Source organism: Cyprinus carpio, chromosome A15 (assembly GCF_018340385.1).
Source record: "Cyprinus carpio isolate SPL01 chromosome A15, ASM1834038v1, whole genome shotgun sequence".
Taxonomy (NCBI): Eukaryota; Metazoa; Chordata; class Actinopteri; order Cypriniformes; family Cyprinidae; genus Cyprinus; species Cyprinus carpio.
The window spans coordinates 8,679,924-8,704,369 of NC_056586.1; the positions used below are offsets into that span (position 1 = coordinate 8,679,924).

General features: G+C 35.1%; 1 protein-coding gene across 1 annotated transcript in view; it reads right to left on the reverse strand.

Annotated features, from left to right (window-relative positions):
* LOC109104275 (1,4-alpha-glucan-branching enzyme-like) overlaps positions 1–24,446 on the reverse strand; it is a 129,696-nt gene that overhangs the window by 82,942 nt on the left and 22,308 nt on the right. The window contains exons 4-7 of the mRNA XM_042770918.1: positions 16,076–16,201; positions 14,874–15,009; positions 9,952–10,042; positions 3,812–4,021 (exon numbers count right to left, since the gene is read on the reverse strand). Of these exons, the coding sequence (XP_042626852.1) occupies positions 3,812–4,021; positions 9,952–10,042; positions 14,874–15,009; positions 16,076–16,201 (563 nt within the window). The remainder of the gene's footprint in view (positions 1–3,811; positions 4,022–9,951; positions 10,043–14,873; positions 15,010–16,075; positions 16,202–24,446) is intronic.

A 24,446-nucleotide genomic window follows, 5' to 3' on the forward strand; every position in this document is an offset into this window, starting at 1 on the left:
ATTCATTTTTATTGTTATTAGTAGAATTTGGTCTGCTTATAAATCTATTTATTTCTTTGTATTTATAAAGACTTCAACACTATTCAAGTGGGATTACTTTTTATATAAGCTTGATAATTCTTATTGATTTCATTTTCTTTTGTGCACTTAAATTTGATGCTTTTTTGGTGATATTTTCATCAGAACACTGGCAAAAATGGCTCCACAATAAAATCTAGGCAGTGCAATGAGAAATTTATTTGACGAAGGTTAAAATGAATGAAGCGTTGAATTAAATGGACCACTTTATTATTGCTGAACCCCTTTTTCCTGTCCAATATGTTTTTTTAACTGCCCCATTCCTACAATGTTGGCCTCTCTGAATAGCCTCCATCACAAAATAAAAGCAAAAAACTGAAACAATTTTCAGAAACTTAGTTGTTTCACACTAACTTTCTTTTAGTGATTAATGAGCAAACACACTCTGCTTTTTAACTGTCATCTTAAAAAGACAAGTTTTTTTTTATTATTATTTTCTTTTTATTTTCAATCTTTTTTTTTTTTAATCAGCTCCGTAAATGGAGGCTTTGTCTTCCAATTATTCACTTTGTCAACTGTAAACAGTATTCACACATAATATGCTTGATGTCAAAATTGTGAGATTTGTTTAAAAAAGCCTAGTTAAGTGTCAACTGTTTTGACAGCAAACCAACATTCTTTTTTTTTTGTACAATTTGTAAAGTTGATTTTTTGAGAACAAAAACCCCTGAAGTTCTTTTCCATCAGAAAGAAAACGTGCTCTTAATGAAACCTGTCAGAAACAAACCCAAAATGAACTTTCCACTCATCCATATGTCAAGTGCATCTCTTGAGATCAATTTCACCTTCGTAAGAACTTTTGCTTTTTGATAAATAAGTGAAAATTTCATTGTTAAGTGATCTAGATGATGATTCTGTATGCACATGGAAATAAATATGAGGTCACACTGCACCATAAAACCATAAAAAGTATGTGATATTTGTATATCAAAAAGAAAATCACTCATAACTTACAAATCAAACAAGTTCGACATACAAAGGCCTGCATGATTCAGAATGAGGTAAAACAATTCCCAAAACATATTTACAGCTCCGCAATCTAATTAGACGAATCATTTCATTATTTTCATGAAACAAACAGTTGCTTCCTTTCTACTCTATATTTCTGCTACACTACTTACTGTCTAATATATTCCAAAAGATAACTCTTAAAATAGCAGATATGTGCACATATGGGTTTAATTGTATATTAATGCAAGAAATTATGTTACTTGGTAACAGAAGGCTTCAGTTAGGTTATAGAACCATATAACGAGGCAGAATAATTGCTTATTGTGATTATTAACAAGTCAAACAAGTCAAAATGATTCAAAACAGTTCACAAACAAGAATACTGTGAGAAAAATATCTGATCAGTTTTTAAATGGGCCATATTTCTTATTCTAAGCACATCATTTGAAATAGAAGCATGGAACAATTATTGCATTTTGAAAGTGATTATTTGAATTTTGGATAGCATATTTAACAGGCAAGACTAGAGAGACAAAGGTAGTGAGCAATGAGGAAGGACATATTGATGGGGAATTCACACTGCGCTCTGGCAGAGAGGCTTCATATACAACATTGAAGTAATTGCTGTCAGCCCAAGACGGTGCAATGGGAATTCTGCCAGAGGCAAATAGAGTACAGTAGGTGTTCCAATTTAAAGACTTGCCCAGTATGGGTTCGAGAGAGGAAAAAAAAAGAGGAAATTAACATATGAGCTGGCATGTGCTTTTGATGAAAACCTAATGGCTATAGAAATACAGTGCAGTTTTAGCTATAATGCTGAAAAAACTGACCAGGTCAAATATAAGATCCAGCTACTTGCCTTAAATAGAATCAACAATAATGAAACAACTGACATGCTCTTGGTATTTAAAGAGACAGTTCACCCTAAAATGTAAAGTTATCAATTACTTACTTTTATGTCATTCCAAACCATTTTAAGAAGCATAAGATCTCCTTTTGTGTTCGATGGAAGAAAGTCAAACGAGTTTGGAGAGACATGAGGGTGAGTAAATACTGGCAGAACTGTTCCTTCAACTTGGCCTAATGTGAGTTCCACGTTTCTAAGCCTCTTAGGGCTTTTGCATTGTCTCTTTGTTTTCAGAGATGAATGAGTCTAAATAAGCAAATACTGCAATGATTATTCATAAACATAAAGCATATTTAAACGCTTTAAGAATTTTACATGAATATTCCATTGCGTGAGATAAGGACATTAATGCGTGATTATGGGCAACAAAAGTGCTGATGAGGTGAACTAATTATGGAAGCATAATTCCATGCCACATTATTAATTACAGAGATATGACCTCCGAGCAAAACTCAAGAATACACACAGAGATACTCAGCATAGTTCCAGAACAGTAAACTTCAGTGGTTAAAATTAGACATAACCAAAAAAAAAAAAGAACCTTTTAAGGATATGCAAAATATTCAAAATAACTAGGCATGTTAGTTTAATGTCTTAATTTAGAACTTATTATATCTGTAATTTTGATATATATATATATAAAAAAAAGTGCTTTAAAAATCATAACCGGAGCGGACAGGATGCAGGAATCCCAAGAACGATTTTTGAAGTTGGACTTCTTTTTACATGACAAATCGTCTGGCACTCAAGGCATAAAATGCTAAAGAAAACAGTGAGATTCAATGACAAATTATTTCTTCCTCAATGTGTTCAAATACTGGCAATTAAAGGGACAGTTCACCCAAAAATGGAAAAAATAATTCTGTCATACTCAAGTTGTTCCAAACAGTTGATGGTAGCTATTGACTGCCATAGTATGGAAAAATTACAGTGAATTTCAATGGCTACTGTTAAATGTTTGGTTACCAACATTCTACAAAATATATTTTTTTTGCTCAACAGAAGAAAGAAACTCAAACAGGTTTGGAACAAGTGGAGTGACAGAAATGTCATTTTTGGGTGAACTATCCCTTTAAACACTTATTCAGTGATTTATACAATAATACTTCATTAAACTGCCTTAGTTTCTTGGCCTTTCTAAGAAAATATTCAGATATTAATTTGCTAAATGAGTTAATCTGCATAATGTAATTAAACATTTGAATTCATTGTCAGCCTTTGAAATAACTAAAGATCCAAATTCTACAGAAGCCACAGGTCTGTTGCAAACAAATACTAAAAACTGGGCTTTTTTCATTTTGAACAAATTATACAAATATATATATATATTGAATTTGTTCCGCATTGTCCACCAACTATTATCTATTTTTCATTAAGCTTGTCACTCTTCAGATACTATTAATTTTTGAAGTGTTTATAACAAAGCATTGACCACCAAGTATTATCTGTTTTATTCTCAGTGCAGCATTGCATGCTTTAGAATTGACGTATTTATTTCATTTATTTATTTGTTTGCTTGCTTGTACAGAAACATTATTTACAACAATTGCATTTACAATACTTGTTAAGTATTAGTAAAGCTAAATTTCAACTGTAGTTTCTAAGGAAGATCTTCAGCCCAGGAGAACAACTTGGCAAAAAACAAGGTATCTTCGAAGGCAGCATAATTACTCAAACAGCCTTCCCCTCGAAAGCGCATCTATGCTGCTTCTGTAGGCAGCTCACTAAGTTTTGGAAAGGAGCCTGGATTTTAGAAGAGTGCTTGTGCTATGTTACACAACACTGTGTTACAAAAGGTGTTGTATGATGAGAGAGCCGTGTAACTTATGTGAAGCGTAGGGTGTCTGAAATGTGAAAAAGAATCTTGAGTCTCACCTAGAGTAGTTGAAGAGTTTGCTGTCCCAGAGGCTGTGTTCTCCACGGGGCCCGCTGTGGAAGAAACAGGAGTCAGAGCCGTCAAATTGGTTCAGCCCGTCCTCTGTGTTCTTGGATGCGTGGCTGTGCACCGCATCGAGCAGGACGATGATGCCCAGAGAGTGAGCCACGTCAATCAGCTCCTTGAGTTCCTCTGGGGTGCCGAAACGACTGGAGAGAAGAACAGATGAAGGCAAGATATCAGAGCAGTCTGGGCAGAGGTTGTCTGTCAAGCTGCATGCTCTTCGTCTTGGGTTAAGTTTGAAACCAGCAGTAGTCTGTCTGTTAAGACCAATTCTTTCAAAAGTATAGAGATATCTTTCTGGGAGATTTGCAAAACACAGGATGCACTGGTAAGTTTAAGAGCAATTCTTTCAAAAGTATAGAGATATCTTTCTGAGTTTATCCCAAAACCTAAGATGCACTGGTAGGACTTCAGAGAACAGTATATCTGCTTGCTGCAAGATGTGTTAAAAAAAACATAAGTGTGAAACATTGCTGGAGCTGGCTTTACAGTTAAAGCTATAATGATGGCTGATGATTGCAAATTGGGACTAACAATTTGTCTGTTGTGTTCGTGTCACTTACAGTATAAGCTAAATACACAAACAACTTAAGAAGCCATTTGTTAGATTAAGAATATAAAATAGATAATAAAAGAGGCATCTATTTTTTGGGCCATTGCCTTGTGGGCTGCGCTCCAACATTATGGTGCAACAGTGCCCCGGGCAACCCAAGTATGAATCCTGGCTCATTTCCAATCTCACTTCCATCTCTCCTATACAATTGTTTAATGTCTTTCTTGTTCTATTTGAATAAAGACAAAAAGGCAAATAAATTAATTAATCAATTAATCAATTAATCAATTAATCAATTAAAAATAATAATAATTTTAAAATATAAGCCTATACGATTTATTTTATAGAACAAAAAACTAAAAAACATAAATAATAATATTTAAAAATATGTAAATTAATTTAAAACATTTATATTTATAAGCTTTGGTCTTTAGCCCACTCAATATAATACTATTATAATAACTCAATATAATAAAATTCTAATATAATATAATATATAATATAATATAATATATAACATATAAATATAATATAATATATAATATAATATAATATATAATATAATATAATATAATATAATATAATATAATATAAATCACAGTCCCAATGAAAACCTATTGAGAAGTTTTTCATTAACAAATAAAAAAGTAGCTAAATTAAAATTCATTTTCATGATTACAAACTGAATAAAATGAATTAATTAATAAGCAAATAATTTATTACATACACAGAGAAATAATTTTAGTTTTTTTTCCAAATACCTGTGATGATTTTAGATTAATTTAAACATGCCCTGAGAAATACAATGCTGTTAACACACAAATAAAAACAACTAAAATAAAAAAAAACTACGAAAAAAAAATGTTATAAAAAGTTAGAGTAAAAACTAACAAAAACGAATAAACTGAAAGGACAAACAGAAAATAAAATGGAAATCAAGAAGAACAGGTATGATTTTTATTTGTATTTTTTCCCAAACAAGATCTGTGCAATCTTCCATTACTCTGCCGAACAGATACACCTAATGACTAATCCAAAAAAACACATGAACACCAACCCAAAACAGAAAAATTATGTATGTTTGCATGTGTTTAGCTCCGAAAAATAGTTCACCTCTTCTGGATCACCTACTTCTGAATACCATCCCAAATGGGATAAATAAAAATCAATCTCATAAAAAACAAACAATCATGGCAACAAATAAAAATCAATCCCAATTGTGTGTAAAAAACAAACAAGTATGGCAGTAAATAAAAATCAATCTCAGATCGTTTACACCTTCATGGGCACTGAGCAGAGGTCAGAGCCTCCATACTGCTCCTTGTGGTACAAAGGGCAAGAGCAGCGCATTTCCATCATTATTTCCTCACGTATCTCCTCTGTGTAATTGCAGCACGAAGCTTCATCTGTCCTCTAGCTATCATCATATCGCTTTCCCCCAGCAAACGTGATGCAGGGTGATGACACCAATACCCCTCCCCTCGGCCTCCGCCCCCTTCCCAGCATCCAGACCTTGCACTTTTTAAACGGCTCAGGGAGATCAATCATGGGTGAAATTACTCTGTATACATTATACTCGCACTATAGACTGTCTTCAGCACTAGCCGGTAAGGGCGAGCGACGGAATAAAGCACGTAAATAAAGAATTCCTGCCTGTCTTCCTTTATCTGAGGTCCCTACCTCTCCACAGGATTAACTGCAAATGTGTTTACAGGGAGATTATCGGCCCCATCAGAGGAGCCTCTCTGTGATTTGGGACCACAGATGTGGGACAGAGTCTTCATGGTGTGTGTGCATTTTCACTGAGGGGTGTTACCTTTACCTCATTTTGAACGTTAAGAAAATAAAAATGAGTGAATTGTGTCATGTTATAGGCCTCAGGACAGCATCCTTTTCATTGAGGGTCAACAAGTGTGCCCCAGAGTTGATTTTCAGGGTCATTTTTAACTTTAGCTCACAGAGTTCCTGCCTAGTGTTCCAGATTAGTCACTTATTAAGTTACTTGATGGCTAGTAAAGCTGTCTTCAGGGTGATTCACAAAGAATGTGTTTTTGTGTTAAAAAATGTGAGATGCAGGGGAGATGAATAGAAAAAAAAGGGTTGTTAAGTGATTCAAATTAATTATATGATGTGCTGATTAATTAAATTAATTAATCATAAATTAATCGCACATTAATTTGGGCTGAGATATCACCCTCCAAAAGATCATTTAAAGTTGTTATTGTGTTAGGTAGGCAGGGTGAGCGATTTCTGAGAGGCTAGCAATAGCAAGGTAGCTCTGAAAGCGTAAGATCTCACCCTCCCTGCAAATCACTCTCCAAAGCCACGCCTCCTCCAAAACACATAAACGCGCACAGCAGACCAGAGGCTAACCAGAAACATGATGAGAGATGGAGTTGGTGGAGGGTTGAATGCAATGCTGTAAGATTACCTCAAATCTCATTCACCAGGGAAAAAACATTACAATACAAAATGCATAATATTACAATAATTATGTCTTCAATTCTCGCTCCGTCTGCAATAGCGTTATGGAACACGTTATCATGACTGTCCGAAAAGGGTGAGCAGAGGTATGCACATACACTGACTGACAGGCAGGTTGGAGAGCCTATCGTAGCCCTCAGACCAAGGGATATGACTGGACAAACATTGTATGGTCCTACGCCTTCCACAGACAATATAAATACATTTAGACCACTTACTGTAACTTTAATGATTGTTATCAGGATGTGAAGATACTTTCAATCAGCATAACAAACAATGTTTTTGAACCAAATCACCTAGACTTTAAATGAGAAATGTTAAGTGAGATTGTTTTAAAATTTTGAATAATGATATATGACATTAAAGGTGCCATGTGTAAAAATTGAGGTAAAAATATCCAAAAAATGACCTACACGCATCAAAAGAATGAGAAGAAATAAGGGCGATGATGTCATTAAAAAAATGTCAAGTTATAGTGCTGCAGAGATATCAACCTTAATAAGCATTAGCATTACTAGCCACGGCCCGACAGGTGTCGTAATACCAGTTTCGGCCATGGGAGGCGGTATGCGGGCAACATAACCACCAGCCAACCTGCAATACACGAATAACTCGCACGGCTTGTGGGCGTACTTGAACCTGATGTCAATCGTGTGGAAAGTACAGCCCACTACTTCATTTCAGTTCAGGGAAGAGAGCGAAAGGATGGCTGAAGCCCTTGGCAAGAGACACCTACCACCACCACCCGCTACAGGGAAACAACCACGCTCGGAATCACAAATCAAATCCGATAAGAAAAGGAGCCGAACCAAAGTAAACATCGGCACTGCTTTCCATCGCTGGAGACAACTGATGGACTTGAAAGAAATGAGGTTCGAACTTGCAACATTTCTTTTGGATTGGTAAGTAAGATGCTGTTAGTATTTCGCTAGAAGTTTGTTTTATATGTTTGCGTATTTTTTTCGGGAAGTTATAACATAGCAATGCATCGAAGGCTGTTCGATAAACGTGCTAATGTTAGCGATGGCTAACCGTAGCTGCGTTTGATAATTAGCTAGCTATAACTTACCCACAGATCCGATCCGGTTTTCACCTGTTATCTACCAAAGCCCGTCTCTACCAAGCTGATGCTAAAATGTAACATTACCTAAGAAGCTTGAAATGTCTTTGATGATAATGAACCCGAGAGAGAGAGAGAGAGAGAGAGAGAGAGAGAGAGAGAGAGAGAGAGAGAGCGCCCCGGCAGCGCGCGCACTCACTCACTATATTCAGAGCGGTCAAGTTTTTGCTAATGAAAATCAAACTTGATATATGCTGCTAAATTAGCATCAGGCGGGCAGCATGTCCGCGGGCAGTCTCCGTGTCCTCTTTGTTTCGTGGTTTTTCTGTGCGTGAGAAAATTGATGTGTGGCGTGAAAGCATGTGAAAAGAGTCAATTGCGTGTGTCTCACGGTGAATGCTTGAGAGTTGGCAGCTCTGGTTACGTTGGTTGGCGCTAGCTTGGTCAACATCAGCTGTCTGATGTTGACCAATGATGTTGACAGAATGCTGTCTGACAAATTAATTTAATTGAAATAATGTGTATATACAACTCAAAATGTAATATGAACAAAACGAATATGAACATATTCACTGGTAAAGGTGAAGGGGAGTAGCTTGAAGATGTCATGTTTCAAAATCACTTGACATCACCCAACGTTCCTCTGGAGGCAAAACGTCCTCTTAGGCTTCGGCTATGGCTCTAGGGTTGTGGTGAAGGTAGGGGCGGAGCATAGAGACTATGCTGTTTCTCATTTGTTACTCTAGAGTAGACCAATTCACTTTATTGAGACATACTGCCCCCATCTGGTATGGAATGTGGAGTATGACTTGATTTTTTTTGCCAAAAATCAAAAATTGAAACTAAAAAAAAAAAAAATTGATACTCTAAATTTGAAACTAAAACCACCAGTAGGTGGCGGCAAGTCATTGAATGAGCATGTCATTCATTCAACTGATTGATTCAAATGGCTGATTTATTCAGAAACAAATTTGTCTATGAAAGGGCCATGAATCATTTGCTCACTTGCTTTGCTCCAAAAAATGTGTTGCTCACAAAGTTATAACAGTTCTGGTGTGGTTGTGTTTTGTATTTACAAACAATTTTTGCTGCTTAAATTGAACGAAAACAGACAATATTGACAATAGTGTGGCTAAAATGTAACACTATTAACTTCTTGATTATTGAACTGTTGTATAAAATCAATAACACATTTGCAATCATGCAGATATTCTAGATGACAGAACTGTTTTAATGTATTATTTTTTCCATAATTAATCACAAAAAATGAATGTGTTGAATCGACAGCCCTAACAAAATGCAAGGTATCCTGTTTATTTTGCAATGTGGAATTAACTATTTTCTTTGAATGTGTGAGACTTCATTAGCCACTGTAGGATAAAAATGTTCATATAAAACTGTATGCGCTACAAACCAGTTTGCTTATTATTAAAACACTATATTAACATAAATTTACAATATCAAGCAGCATAATGGACTGTTTTTGTACAGCTAACTGGATGTGAATACACCAGAAGCAAGTCAAAAAAAAAAAAAAAAAAGTATAGAGATGTTTTGTTTTGTTTTATAAGTTTTTAAGTATGGTCAAACACAGTCAAACACAGCAGAATGCAAAAACAAGTTCTGTGTGAACTGCCTCTAGACAGTAGACAAAATTCAAGATTTTCATCCGTCACATACAAAGTTATATACAGAATACCACCTGGGGAGAAATGTCTGCTCCACAGACAGTGCATATATTTTATTAGGGAAATGCATATACATAGATATAATAATGAAAGACAAAAGTAAACCTGAAGCAATGCAAACACTGTCTACAACAGAACTGAAACACAATAAATATTCAAATGTACAAGGAATGTGCAAAAATGGAGCAAAAATGGCTGCAAGGCAGTTCACTAGGTTTGCAACCTGGTTAGTCAGAAAACAATGTTAACATGAAATGGACTGGAAAATTTTCCAGCCTCAGATGTATTTACCTTGATGCTGCGAAGAAACTCGTGACCTGGTAACCGAAGCTAGCGTAGTAGGCATGCTCCATGATCGCCATCAGCTGAATACAGTTATAACCTGTGTGTATGACAGTTAAGAGAGCAGTGCTTATTAGCAGATCTTGGCCAAAAACAAATATTCTGTCATCATTTACTCAAGCCACTCCAAACCCATAGAACTTACTTTCTTTAGTGGAAAATGTGATATTTTGAAGAATGTTTATGCAGATATTTTCAAGAAAAGCAACAGGTTATAGAGTTGAACTGAAGAATCAAATAAATCAGTTTTTTTTTTTTTTTTTTTTTTTTTTTTTTTTTTTTTGCGCTGTTCTTGTTTGTAGGGTTGCACAATTTGGCCAAACGTTTTGTGATATTATTATTATTTTATTATAATAATTATTATTATTTATTATTTTATGTTATTGTTGTTACTTTTATTAATAATACATACAATATTATTAAAAATAATCAAATCTAGTATTTAATAAAAGTAATAAGAATGATTTAAATTTGCAGTAAAATTTAGAGTACCATTTCTATATAATTAATAATAATAGTATGATTAATAATTGTAAATTAATAAAATAATTTGAAGTAAAATATAAAAATATGAAATAATACTACTGTAACATTTCACTGTAAAATGTGAAAATGTGTTATTTAATAATAATAATTATATATGATAATGATAATTATGATTATTATTCTAACTTTAGAGTAAAAATTAAATTACATTACAAATTGTTATTTTAATTAATTTTCAAATTAATTCATTAAAATAGCCAGCACATAAAATAACAGCATTTTTATTTATGGATGAATTATACTTTTGAAGCTTCAAATCTAATCTTTTAAGATGCCAAATGTATTTTTAGCTACAGCAAACTTTCAGTTGTAGTTATACAACCTTCCTGCAAAATAAACATGTTTGAGCGAAAAAGTACAGATTCTGCTGCTCTGCTGATTTTGTGTCGTCCCCACGGCAGTGTGTACCAAATACCCACGCAGAGAACTACAGCTTCACATAATTTCAAAACATCTGTTTTCATTAACAAGAGGACATTATACAACAGTCAAAAAAAATAATAAATTGTGAAGGCCACAAAACCTCGGCATGAAAACACTACTCAGGTTTGTCCCAAGGAATACCACGGTACACAGACAACCATCAAACCCAACCACACATCTTCCTTCTTCCCCCTTCAGCTATGACCATTAAGTGTCCACTACAGAAGCTGGTCTTTTATGTGAACACAAAGTGGCCACCCAGACTCCCTGTCTGAATGACTCATAGGGTCATAAACAAGTCTTAACTGTCCTAACCAGCATTTCGGTTGCCCATGAAGACTGTAGCACAGACACGACTTTGAATCTGAATAGGAAGGACCCAAGGGGGAGATCCAGGCTTATCTCACACACATTTTTTTTTTTTGAGCAGATTGGTTTATTTATTTATCTATCTATATCTAGCTATCTTCCTCGCCCTGCTTCAGAGAAAGTTTGGGAATTTTTGATGAGGTGTGACAGCGCCAGGGACTCGTCTCACCGAATACGCGTGAGCGCACACACACACGCAGCGCACTTTTCAATGCTTTATAGATGCTAGAACCACAACTGTCTAGGGAAATGCAAACCGGTTACCACGAAACAATGAGAACTCAAGGGAGAGACAGACACACTGCAACAACATATCAGTTTGGTGCATGGACATATGCATGAATTATTCTCTCATAATATTTGTTACTGCGAATGGCTTCGCAGGACTTTATGTGGGAAGATGGTCATTTTCAATCTAAACATGCAGGCACAAATATTTCTGTTTTGCCTACAAGCAATAAAAAAATAAATAATATTTTTTCGAGAAAAACTTTAGCGGTGCTACTTACAGGCACAATGTTGGAGTTGGTGTGAATGTTTTCCCATGTTTCCAAAATGCTAAAATAACCCATCACAAGAATATTTCAATATAATTAATGTGCCTAAATGTAGATAGGGCCCTCAGGGGCCTCTGTGGCCCAATACGAGGTATGTGTACATTGTCCAAAAGAGCCCATTCCATGATTCTATGATTGTCTACTTTTAAAAGTGATGTTCTAAAGTTAAAATTTTGATTTAAGAAGGCCATCCCCAATTCATCCTGAAAAAATAATTAAGTTAAAATAAACAAATAGATAGATTGGTGTAGGTGTGCGGTGAGAAGTGATGAACATGGAAGCACAGAGGAGAAAGCAAAACAAAACAGAATTAAATTTTGTTTGATTTGTCGCAGGTTTTCAATATAAGCCAAGAGGAGACAGGTTTTCCTTTACTAAACAAAGGAAACTTTGCTTCCTTTGCTGCTGTAAACAAATCTTGGGCCTTTATTAACCCCCTGGAGCCATGTGGAGCACATTTATGCTGGATGGACGCACTTTATTAGACTTCTATTGGACTACTGAACAGCCATTTACTGCCATTTATAAAGTTTGAAAATGCCAGGATATGTTTAATATGACTCTGATTGTGTTTGTCTGAAAGAAGAACGTGATATACATCTAGGATGGCTTGAGGGTGAGTAAATCAAGGGGTAATTTTCATTTTTGGATGAACTATCCCTTTAACAATAAACCAAACAAAAAATAAATAAATAAATAAATAAATAAATAAATAAATAAATAAATAAATAAATAAATAAAAACCAAACAAAACAAAAAACAAACAAAAAGTGATCTTTTCCAGTTCTAAAAGTGAAATTCTAGTTCATGAGAAATTTTGATTTAATAAGCCCACAATCTACTCATGCTGAAATGAAGAAAAGTACCATCTAATTCAAACACCAAAAAGCACACTCCTTTTATAAGCACATCAACAGATTCAGACTCTCTGACTGAGATAAATGTCTGGAACTTCTGTTGTAAAAAAAAAATCTGCACCGCAGGCATCTCTTGACAAATTTTCCTGTCAACATTAAATGTTTCAAAACAGAGTCCAGGATCCAGAAAGCAAAAGATAATGGTTGTTATTAAAGGGATCGTTTACCCAAAAAACGATTATAATTACAATTAATTATACATAATTACATGCAAGTAACCCTAAGCCAAACCCTAACCATAGTAAGTACGTTTAGTTAATTAATATTACTCAGTACTTAAATGTATAATTACACTGTAACAAGGACACCTTAAAATAAAGTGTAACCATATTATGTTATCAAATGCTGGTTGCTCTTTTCCATGCATTTAGAAGAACATCCTGAAATCAAGTCATTATTCACTGATGTTTGTCTCTTTCAGTGAGATGTTAAATGCTGTGACTCAAGAACTCGAGAACCAGATCAGTCAGGTTTAGAGTGGTTTTGTCAACTCCAACTCGGTCACTCCAAGTCTCATCTTCTGTGCCAGTTAAACACTTGAAAATACCCCCTGCATCTCCAAAACACATCGGTACACTCAAACACACCTCTCTCCAGCCCTCATCCACGACAGCACTAATGAACATTTCAAACATACAGCTAAAGCCTGTAAACTGGGTGTTGACCTGCAGAAAAGGACCTGCAATGTCCCCAGAACATCGGCGCCAGGGCCAGTGGCTCAATGCGGCAGGTCCGTCAGGTTAAGCACCACTAAAGCTCAGATACTTTGTGATGAAGGAGGAACGTTGGCATAACCTCTCTCTGGGCTAAAAAATAATGCTTGTGTCCTTACAAAAAAGTACTGTGATGGTACCAGCATACAGTGATGAAATACCATGGTACTCTGATATATACTTTTGTACAAAATGCTTTAGATATCCATTCAGCATGATACCTTATTAGTCATGCAAGGTATTTTAAAGAATATCATGGTATTGTCATGGTATACCTCCAAAAAACATGGTAATAATCTACTACCATAGTACTTAAGTACTTCTCTGAGATGCATCAAAAAGAATAAAGTGCTTCACAGACCTGGTACTGATGAAGCCCGTTGTTTTTTGTTAGCAGAGAAAAATGAAAGTGTCTCTCTAAAAGCAAAACATTATGTAGTAATTATCTTCCCTGTCTGAAATGTCTTTTCATATGAAAAGTTTAGCTAACACAATGATTTGAAGGAAGAAAGAGTATTAAAACAAGTGCAAAATTCTAAGTAAAAAAAATAAAATAAAAAATCATTGTTTAAACATTCTGTCTCAAAAGGTCAGAGAAAAATATAAACGTTGAATTTCACATGTTACAAGAAATGTTTAAAGCATTCATAAAAGAACTGTCAAAGATGAAAACACACACACACACACACACACAGACACACACACAATAAATAAAAAAAAACACAAACAAAAAAAAACACACACACACACACACACACACACACACACACACACACACACACACAATAAATAAAAGAAAACAGAACCAACATAAAGCCAAGGCAAACAAAATGAGAAAAAAATAACAATAAAAAAAACATCCATGAATGGATGAAGTAATTTTATTTGAATAAAATGTTGCTGACAAAGACAATAATTACTGTAAGGCAATACAAAAAAATCATAACACAAAGAAATAATAAAATAAAATAAAATAAAATAAAATAAAATAAAATAAAATCCATGTGTGGATAAAGAAATTTGATTCAATGAAATGTAACTAATACACTAATTAATCTAAGGCAACAAATCAAAACAAACATTAAAAACCAATGCAAACAAAACAAAACAAAACCCAAAATCAAACAAAACAATAAAATAAGGCTATATATATATATCTATATATATAAGCAATATATATATATATATATATATATTAATATATATATATAGATAGATAGATATAGATATAGATATATATATAGATTATATATAACTACTCATGATAAAGTCACTTTGAACCAAAGTCTATTAGGCATAAACCCTCATTATCTCAACAGTTTTGTGTTAACGACGCAGTCACTTACCAAGATCTTTGATTCTAGGCAGCACGTTGTGTGTAAAGTTGCTGTAAGATGCCACTTTGCCCTCCGGAGATGCAATGCCAACATGGGACTCGTATATCCGCAAGCTCCTGGGCTTCTGTGGACGAGGGTGCTTGTGCTGGCGCAGAAAGAGCAGGGAAATATCTCTGGAATAATTCTTCATCCAAATTTAACATCACAGTACATACAACTGAAGATAAGATGGAGCCGCTGAACAGAGCTGACAGTAGCTAATTTGGGGAATCTCACCAAATCATGACTGGAGAACATTAATGGGCATATATAATTCATAGTCTGAGGAGATGATGTTCACAGTCTTGACTTGACATTAAAGTAAAATTACTCTAAGTAGAAAGCAATGAAATGGCTCATGTTGTATTTATAAAGCAGTTACATCCTTCTGTTTCCAGAAACAGTTTGCTTCGCTTGGTACAGTACGCACACATGCCCTAACTAGAGTACTGTTTTATGAAAGAAGATTTCCGCCATGGGATAAACAACTTTTTCCTCGCAATTTCCCATTATGCAGAATTCTGCATGTGCATGTGGTCAGGTGTCAAAAAAAATAAAAAATAAATCAGAATTGTGAGATGTAAATTTAGAAAAGGTTAGAATTTTGGGATGCATACTCAGAATTCTGAGAAAAAAATCCACCTAAATTGCAAAATATTAGAATTCTGCTAAAAAAAAACATTAGACTTCCAGGATGTAAACTTAGAATACCAAGAAAATTTTCCAAATTGCAAGATTTAAACTTAAAATTCTGATAAAAAAAAAGTTAGAATTGTAAGATGAAAATTCAAAATTACAAGAAAAATGCCAGATTTGTGAGATGTAAAGTTACAATTCAAATAAAAAAAAGTTATAATTCTGTGATGTAAACTCAGAATTACAAAAAAAAAAAAAAAAAAAAATTGTGTGATGTGTAAACAAAATTCTGAGAAAAAAGACTTGAACTTGCAATTCTTTGGAGAAAAAAAGTGAGATAAAAAGTTACAATTACCTTTTTTATATTTTATAATAAACTTCCAAATTATTCTCACATACCTGGTCATTAAAATTAAAAATGCATTACATGACACAGTTATACTTAAATACAAGGGTTGAAAATTGAGGACCCATTACGGTTCACTAAAAAATAAAAGGTTGTAGCACACCAGTGCTGGGGGGAAATAATCACTTACAATGTAAGGTTGAGGAGGGTCCCAATGTACCCAATCATAGATGACGGACTTCTCATGCCTGGTCACATACTTTGCCCAAGGTGAGATTCGGTACAGCCGCTCACCTGCTCTGGTGTGAACAACCACCTGGGAAGAGAGACAAATGAGGGATGTTACGGCAAGGGCACAGAGAGAGGGTCGGGACGTGGGCACAAGCAAAGGGCACTGGGTAATGCAGGCAAGAGAAAATGTGTTTACAGCTGCCAGAGAGCAGGGATAAAGGGCCAATCTCATGCAGAAAGGTCACACTGTACAAGCAAAGAGGACGTTTAAGCTCAGTCTGACCGCTGGAGGTGAAAGAGGTTTTATACTGAAAAAAAAAATATGACTTTTGAATTTATTGCATCGGGTTTCTAGAAAAACTATTTGTGGCAACAGGCAGCTTCTGAATGGTTTATGAGTGCATTTTTTAAAAGAGAAAACTGCCTGGTTATCAATTTTATAACCATTTTGATGTAAGCACCAAGTGTGGCAATAAACGTGCAGCGATTCCGGGAAAAAAATGTGTTTACGTATATGTTTAGCTTGGTACTTGCTTTACAGGCATATGCATCCAAACCTATATGACTTTCCAGAAAACACAAAATGAGACGTTTAGCAGAATGTCTAGGCTGCTCTTTTCCATATAATGAAAGTGAATGGGGACAAGGGCTGTTAAGATCCAAAAATGACAAAAAGCACCATACAAATATCATAATATATTTTTGAGATGCTTTTTGAGCTGTGGTCAATGTATGTTTTAATACATGGAAATGAGAAGCTTAGACATTCAGTTAAATAAATGTACTTCTGTTTCACAGAAGAAAAACAGTGACATGGGTTTATACATATATAAATAATGACAGATGTTTTTTATTTGCTTGTTTGTTTGTTTAGTTACTTAAGTGATTTGTAACTATGTCCAAAAAATTGGATTAAGCTACACAATGTGAGATATATACCTGCAACAACCAGAAAAAAATGGAGTCACAATTGAGAAATCAGGATTCTGATTAAAAATAAATAAAATCCCAATTTTGAGATAGACTTTATGAGATAAACTTGCATTTGTGAGATAACGTGATTCTGAGAAAAGAGGGTCAGAATTATGAGAGGTAAACTTGCAATTTTGAGAAAAGAAAATTCTGAGGAATGTACAGGTATGTTTTAATGTATAGAAATAAGCAGCTTGGACACTATAAATAAATAAATAAATAAAAATAGTGATACTGGTTTGGAATGACATGAGAATGAGTGAATAATGACAGAATTTGTATTTTTTGATGATGTGATTTGTAACCATGTCAAGAAAAGTTTATTACGGCACACTGTTTTTTCCTCATGAAGAAGATGATTTCTAGAGCGGTCTAAAATAAAGCTATTAGCCAGAACAAAAGCATTGATCAGAAACGGAAAGGGTCATTTAATCCTTTGTGTACTATCGGCATTGTTATTTATAGCTGAAGCAAAACTATACACTCGCAGATATTAAAAACTCATCATGTGTCTCTAATTAGACTACAGAAGCTATGCTTTCTAAAGGGCATTTGAAGGCAATGTGTGAATTTAATGTTAGAGTGTGTTTTTTTCATTGATCTGTACAGCAACAGGATCTATAGATGCCAGAACTGAAAAACTATTGTAATTTCCAACATAACATAACAACACAACCCAACACATAACATAACAATTTCACAACTCTAAAAATTGTAGTAATACTAGATAGCCCTGAGAAAGTTTAATTCCATTATTCTACATATTATACACTCACCACCCACTTTATTAGGTACACCTATTCAATTGCTTGGTAACATAAATTGCTAATCATCCAATCACATGGCAGCAACTCTATGCATTTAGGCATCTAGAAGTGGTGAAGACGACTTGCTGAAGTTCAAACCGATCATCAGAATGGTGAAGAAAAGGGGATTAAAATGTCTTTGAACGTGGAATGGTTGTTGGTGTCAGACGAACTGGTATGAGTATTTTAAAAACTGCTGATCTACTGGGATTTTCACACACAACCTTCTCTAGGGTTTACAGAGAATGGTCCGAAAAAGAGAAAATATCCAGTGAGCGGCAGTTGTGTGGACGAAAATGCCTTGTTGATGTCAGAGGAAAGTGGGCAGACTGGTTAGAGATAATAGAAAGGCAACAGTAACTAAAATATCCACTCGTATGCAGAATACTATCTCTGAACACACAACACGTCGAACCCTGAAGCAGATGGGCTACAGCAGCAGAAGACCACACCGGGTCCCGCTCCTGTCAGCTAAGAACAGGAAACGGAGGCTACAATTCGCACAGGCTCACCAAAATTGGACAATAGATGATTGGAAAAAAAATGATGCCTGGTCTGATGAGTCTTGATTTCTGTTGCGAAATTCAGATGGTAGGGTCAGAATTTGGTGTAAAGAACATGAAAGCATGGATCCATCCTGCCTTGTCTCAATGGTTCAGGCGGGTGGTGGTGGTGTAATGTTGTGGGGGATTTTTTCTTGGCACACTTTGGGCCCCTTAGTACCAATTGAGCATCATTTAAACACCACAGCCTACCTGAGTATTGTTGACCATGTCCATCCCTTTATGACTAGAGTGTACCCATCTTCTGATGACTACTTCCAGCAAGATAATGCACCATGCCACAAAGCTCAAATCATCTCAGAGTGGTTTCTTCAACATGACAATGAGTTCACTTTACTCAAATGGCCTCCACAGTCACCAGATCTCAATCCAATAGAGCAGCTTTAGGAGTTGGTGGAACCGGAGATTTGCATCATGGATGTGCAGCCAACAAATCTGCAGCAACTGCGTGATGCTATCATGCCATTATGGACCAAAATCTCTGAGGAATGTTTCCAACACCTTGTTGAATCTATGCTACAAAGAATTAAGGCAGTTCTGAAGGTGTACCTAATAAAGTGGCCAGTGAGTGTATATACCCTGTAGAGAGAATAAAATTTAGCATTAAAACAATTTTAAGAGTTATCCAATCTGATTATACTAAACTAAACTAAACTAAAATATTGGTAATATTACATGACCCTAATGCTATAATTTTTAATTCCATTATTCTTCATATATATCAAAATATTTAATATTAATATTAGCACAACTTTTAGAATTATTTTATTGACAATTCAATGTAATACAACATACGATCTCATAACTCTAAAAACTGTGATAATACTAGATGGCCCTGAGAAATTTAAATTTTATTATTCTACAGTCGTGGCCAAAAGTTTTGGCAGTGACATAAATTTTGTGTTTTGCAAAGTTTGCTGCTTAAGCTGTTGTGGTGTTCATTCACATTGCTTTTATTATTTTGTGTATATTTCACTAGATTATTGTGTAGAGTGATCAGATGCATTTTATTTTAAATAATTGCTAAAAGCTTCATAGGCCAAAAAAATGAACTTTTCACCAAAAAATTAAAAAATAAAAAATTCACTGTTTTTTGATCCTGACACAGAATGGCCAGCTAACATTAACTGACTAATCATATCAGCAGCACATGTGAAAGTGTGAATGTGTACTAGTCAGGTCAAATCACTATCATAATAATTAGACTGTAAGAGCAGACTGATTGCTATAAAAGGAGGGAAGAAGCGCTTCCAATCATTGTGTTCTTGTAAGCAATGGTTACCTCCAAAGAAACACGTGCAGCCATCATTGCTTTGAATCAAAATGGCCTCACATGAAAGGAAATTGCTACAAAGAAGAGAGGTTCGACTGCAGTGAAGAAGTCTTCAGGACTTCCCAGAGTGTCCAGCAAGTGTCAGGATGTCTCCTCCTGAAGAGTCAGCTAAAGAATTGTGTCGAACTTGCTCAGGAATGGCAGCAGGTTGGTGTGAAGCATCTACACGCACAGTGAGCCCAAGACTTTTGGACAACGGCCTGGTGTCAAGAAGGGCAGCAAAGAAGCCAATTCTCTTCAAGAAAAACGTCAAGGTCAGACTGAAATTCTGCAGGAAATAGAAGGATTGGACCGCAGAAGACTGGTACAAAGTTATTTTCTCTGATGAAGCTCCCTTCCGACTGTTTGGGACATCTGGAAAATCGATTGTTTTGGGAAGAAAAGGTGAATGCTACCATGAGTGTGAGGTTGCTTTTCAACCAAGGGAGTATAATTCTGCCCAAAAACACTGCCATGAATAAAGAATGGTATCAAAACATCCTGCAAGTGTGACTTCTTCCATGATCCATGAGCAATTTGGTGATGATCCGTGCATTTTCCAGCATGATGGAGCTCCATGTCACAAAGCAAGAGTGATACAGAAGTGGCTTGAAGATCATTACATTGAAATATTGGATCCGTGGCCAGGCAACTCCCTGGATCTCAATCCCATAGAGAACCTGTGGTCTGTCCTCATAAAGCAAGTGGACAAGCAGAAGCCCACAAATTGTGATCAACTCTGAGAACTAATAAGGCAAGAATGGATCGCCATCAGTCAGGATTTGGCCCAGAATCTAATATCCAGCATGACAGAGCGAACGGTTATGAAGAACAAGGGTCAACACTGTAAATATTGACTCATCATATTTTATTTATTTATTTTTGCCAATAAAAGCCTTTAAAACTTATGATATGCTTATCGTTGTTTTTCAGTATACCATAGAAACACAGAAAAAAATATATATAATACCGAAGCAACAAACTTTGCAAAACACAAAATTTATGTCACTGCCAAAACTTTTGGCCATGACTGTATACACATACAAATAAATGTTTATGAGGACATCAATGTGTATAATGATATAGGTATCACAATGTGAACACTGTTTACGAAGACACTTCCTGTGTCATTGGAAACCAAATGGTTTAAAAAGAAAAAAAAAAAACATACTAAATGGTATGATTATTCAAAAATAATAAAAAAACAGCATTTTCTCCACTACAACATACAACAAAAAATCACACCTCCACGCTGCCGCGCACAGTCACAAGATTGTCAGTATAGGAGAGCGGATCGATAACGGAGCGTCTCTCACCGTGTGAATGCACCCGCGGGAGCGCTCCATCCCGAGTCTCCTTATCTCTCTCTTCCAAAAACCAAAAAGCAAATGGATCATTTGATGGTCCCCTCCGTAAGCTGCCAGCGAGAGGTAATGACAGAGCCATTGGCACCTGCCGGTGACCTACAGAGCAGCGTCCCAGTGGGACTCAATCATTAGCAGCTTTTCACCTGAGGACATGCGGGAGCGCCAAACCACCACACCACGGGTTTGCCAGTTTATATAATTACCCAGAAAAGAGTGCGAGAATGAACAGATGCTGAGCCTGACCGACCGATGGAGAGAAAACAGCAGAAAATATCAGACACATGGTGTCAATGAAAGCATGGTGAAGTGGAGGATAAATGGATGATGACAAAATTCTTACTGAGTTCATTTAATGTCTGTGACTTTGCTGTACTGTCATTTTAGGGTCATGTCGCAGCTTTATTGAAAACATTTACTGGCAATGAATATTTCTTACCTCCCCATGCTTTTAATGCTTTTAATGCGTTAATTTAAATTTTAATTTAATTTAATTTAATTTAATTTAATTTAATTTAATTTAATTCATAAAAAAATAACAATACAAATGAAATATAACATAATCCAAACCAATTTAATTTAATTTAATTTTACACCTCCATTTAATGACTAACTAAAGTTAGTTTTGCTAACATGTAAAATTATATATTATGGATATTTTCTCTTACCCATATTATATTACCTTACTTATATTACCACAAATGTCTTGAATTTAGTCAACAGGCACATAAAACACCTTTTGTAACTACACAAGGTCTCTCCATGATGATATGAGTCCACTTCCTGCATAATTAAACTCTGGCCGGACCACTTTTCATTGGGAACATAATCCAGTCGACACTCAAATCATCCGAGTCCAGTCTGAGGGCCTGAACTGGGACAGGGCCAGAGTCTGCATCTGGTTCTTATCCTCCAGATCCTGACCCAGGAAGACAGCAGGAACAAAGCAACCAGAATAGCAGCCTGTGCCCAGTGAGTGGCATCTACCTGCCATCAATCAAGCCTCTGCCAGCGTGTCACACCACATACTGGACAGCATTGAGCGGAAGAGACTGGACTAAATACAGAGATACAGTACCAGCTTTGTAAGCAGTTAGATTAGAAATTAATCTCAGCAACTGGGTCAATGACATGATGCTATTTTTTGGTCAATTAATTTAAACAAAAAATAATAATAATAATAAGATCAGACATTCACTGACTTTTATAAATATATTTTTTACATTTCAATTTAATTTAATCAAGTAAAATAAATATGATGGGTAACGTACCACAGGGTAAGATTAAATTAATTTACATTTAACCAGTTTAATATGGAGAGGCAAAGAAATGTAGACCTTGTTTATGTGTTTTTCTCTTACACTGTACATGACGTGAGAACAGTTAGCATAGACTCATTAACTTTAACGTTAGCTAGTTTTAGCCAGAGACACCTTGCTGAAGCACCTTGCTTGAGCAGATGAAAATTGTAACTTAATGAGAGTATAACAACCAGAAAATGAACGTTTTCGTCTTTATTGGGTTTGGGGTTGAATGCTTAGGGACTTTTTGCTCTGTCTTGTTTGGGTTTAGGAAATGGAATAAAATAAATTCCATTGCCCATCCTCTCAGGATACCTGGAATCAGTGTTATATAGTGGTGGAACGGTTCTCGATAAAAACAACTGAACCGTGCGGTTCTCCACCCACGGTTCGGCAAGCACTTGCACAGCGCCCCAAAAGATCGACTTCAACTACAACTCAAAACTAAAAAGAATATTGAGTTCGTTTTCAAGTCATGCTTGAAAGGACAAATTCACACAAAAAATATTTCAAAATGCCTGTCTTGGTGAGTATCCTAGCAAACATAGCTGGTTGAATGTACAGTATCAGTGTACTGGATCCGTGTCTTAAAGTAACAGCAGTTTCTTAATGTTAATCAATGTTGACTGAATAGTTTTGTAACTTTAATAAGGATTCATCTTGAATTTATACAGTCAAATGTGTAATGTTTTTTTACATTTGATTACTTTATTCAACTTTTGTACCTAAAAACTGTTAGGCCTACCTAAAAAACCTGAAAAGCACTGTTTATTTTATTTGTATCTTTGCTCGGTTGTATTTATTTGTTCTGTTGCTTTTAATTAGATTATTTGTTCTTATTTTCTTTACTTTATTTGACAATATATTCCTTTTTTTCTCTAAACATAACACATACCAAACCATACCGAAACTGTGACTCTGAAACCATAATACAAACCGAACCATGAGTAACTTGAACCGTTCCACCCCTAGTGTTATAAGTACCCCAGGCACATTGTTTTGCCATTTTTGTAGCATAAACACCATCAAACCAATGAAAGCTTCGGATCTTCCAATGTTTCTCTATGGCGCTGAAACCTAAAGATGTCCGAGTTCTGATCCCTGCTATTGGCTCATCTGAGTTTGATGGGAGGGGCTTACCGACAGGTCAATTAAACAAATTAAATTCTTGAAATATCAGATAATTTGACATTTTTATAAGGAAAAACTAGTTTAGGCTGTAAAATGTTGTGGTGCAGCTTAATGATATATTTGAATGAATAATTCACAATGTTTCCAAAAAAAAAAAAAGAAAAATTTGATAAAATAAATCAAAGTTAGCTTGAAAATTATATTTAAAATCATTTTTGAAAATTATTATGATGTACACTCAATTGTATTCAAAGGTGTAAGGAACATTTTTTTTTTCTTGATGGTTACACCATATGACATGTTTACAGTCATTAAATGTAAACTGTTCTTGAAAACTGTTTAAATGTATTTTATTTTTTTTTTTTTCAAAATCATATGAAAACCACAAAGAGTTAATTTTAAACCATATTTTTAAAGATATTTTTGATAACCAAACAGTAGGAAGTCAATGGCTACCGTCAGTGAGGCGCTGTCACGCAACAAATTTTGTACCACGAAGCCGTGTAACTTTGTATTTGTTTCTTTAACTGTATTTTATTTTGATAATGAACAGGCTTCAATATAGCAAAATTATGTTGTGTGTGCGCGTAAGGCGTCGGTGCGATGGTCATACCAACGCTGGTTGGTTATACAGAAACAAGACATTATTCAAAGCTGTCAAGCTTTTGCAAATAATTAAAACTGTAAAGCTTTTGCAAAATAAAGAAAAATACACTCTGCTGTTTCGTTTTCCTTTCTGAAAACTTTGAAACGTGTCACAATGAACCGTAATTTAACGCTTTTTTTTTTTCTTGTTTCGTTAATCTGTCAATATGATTTAAGTGAAATATATTTAGTGTATATGCCTTTATTCCTTTTTTATGTAAGCCTAGTTTTTCTGT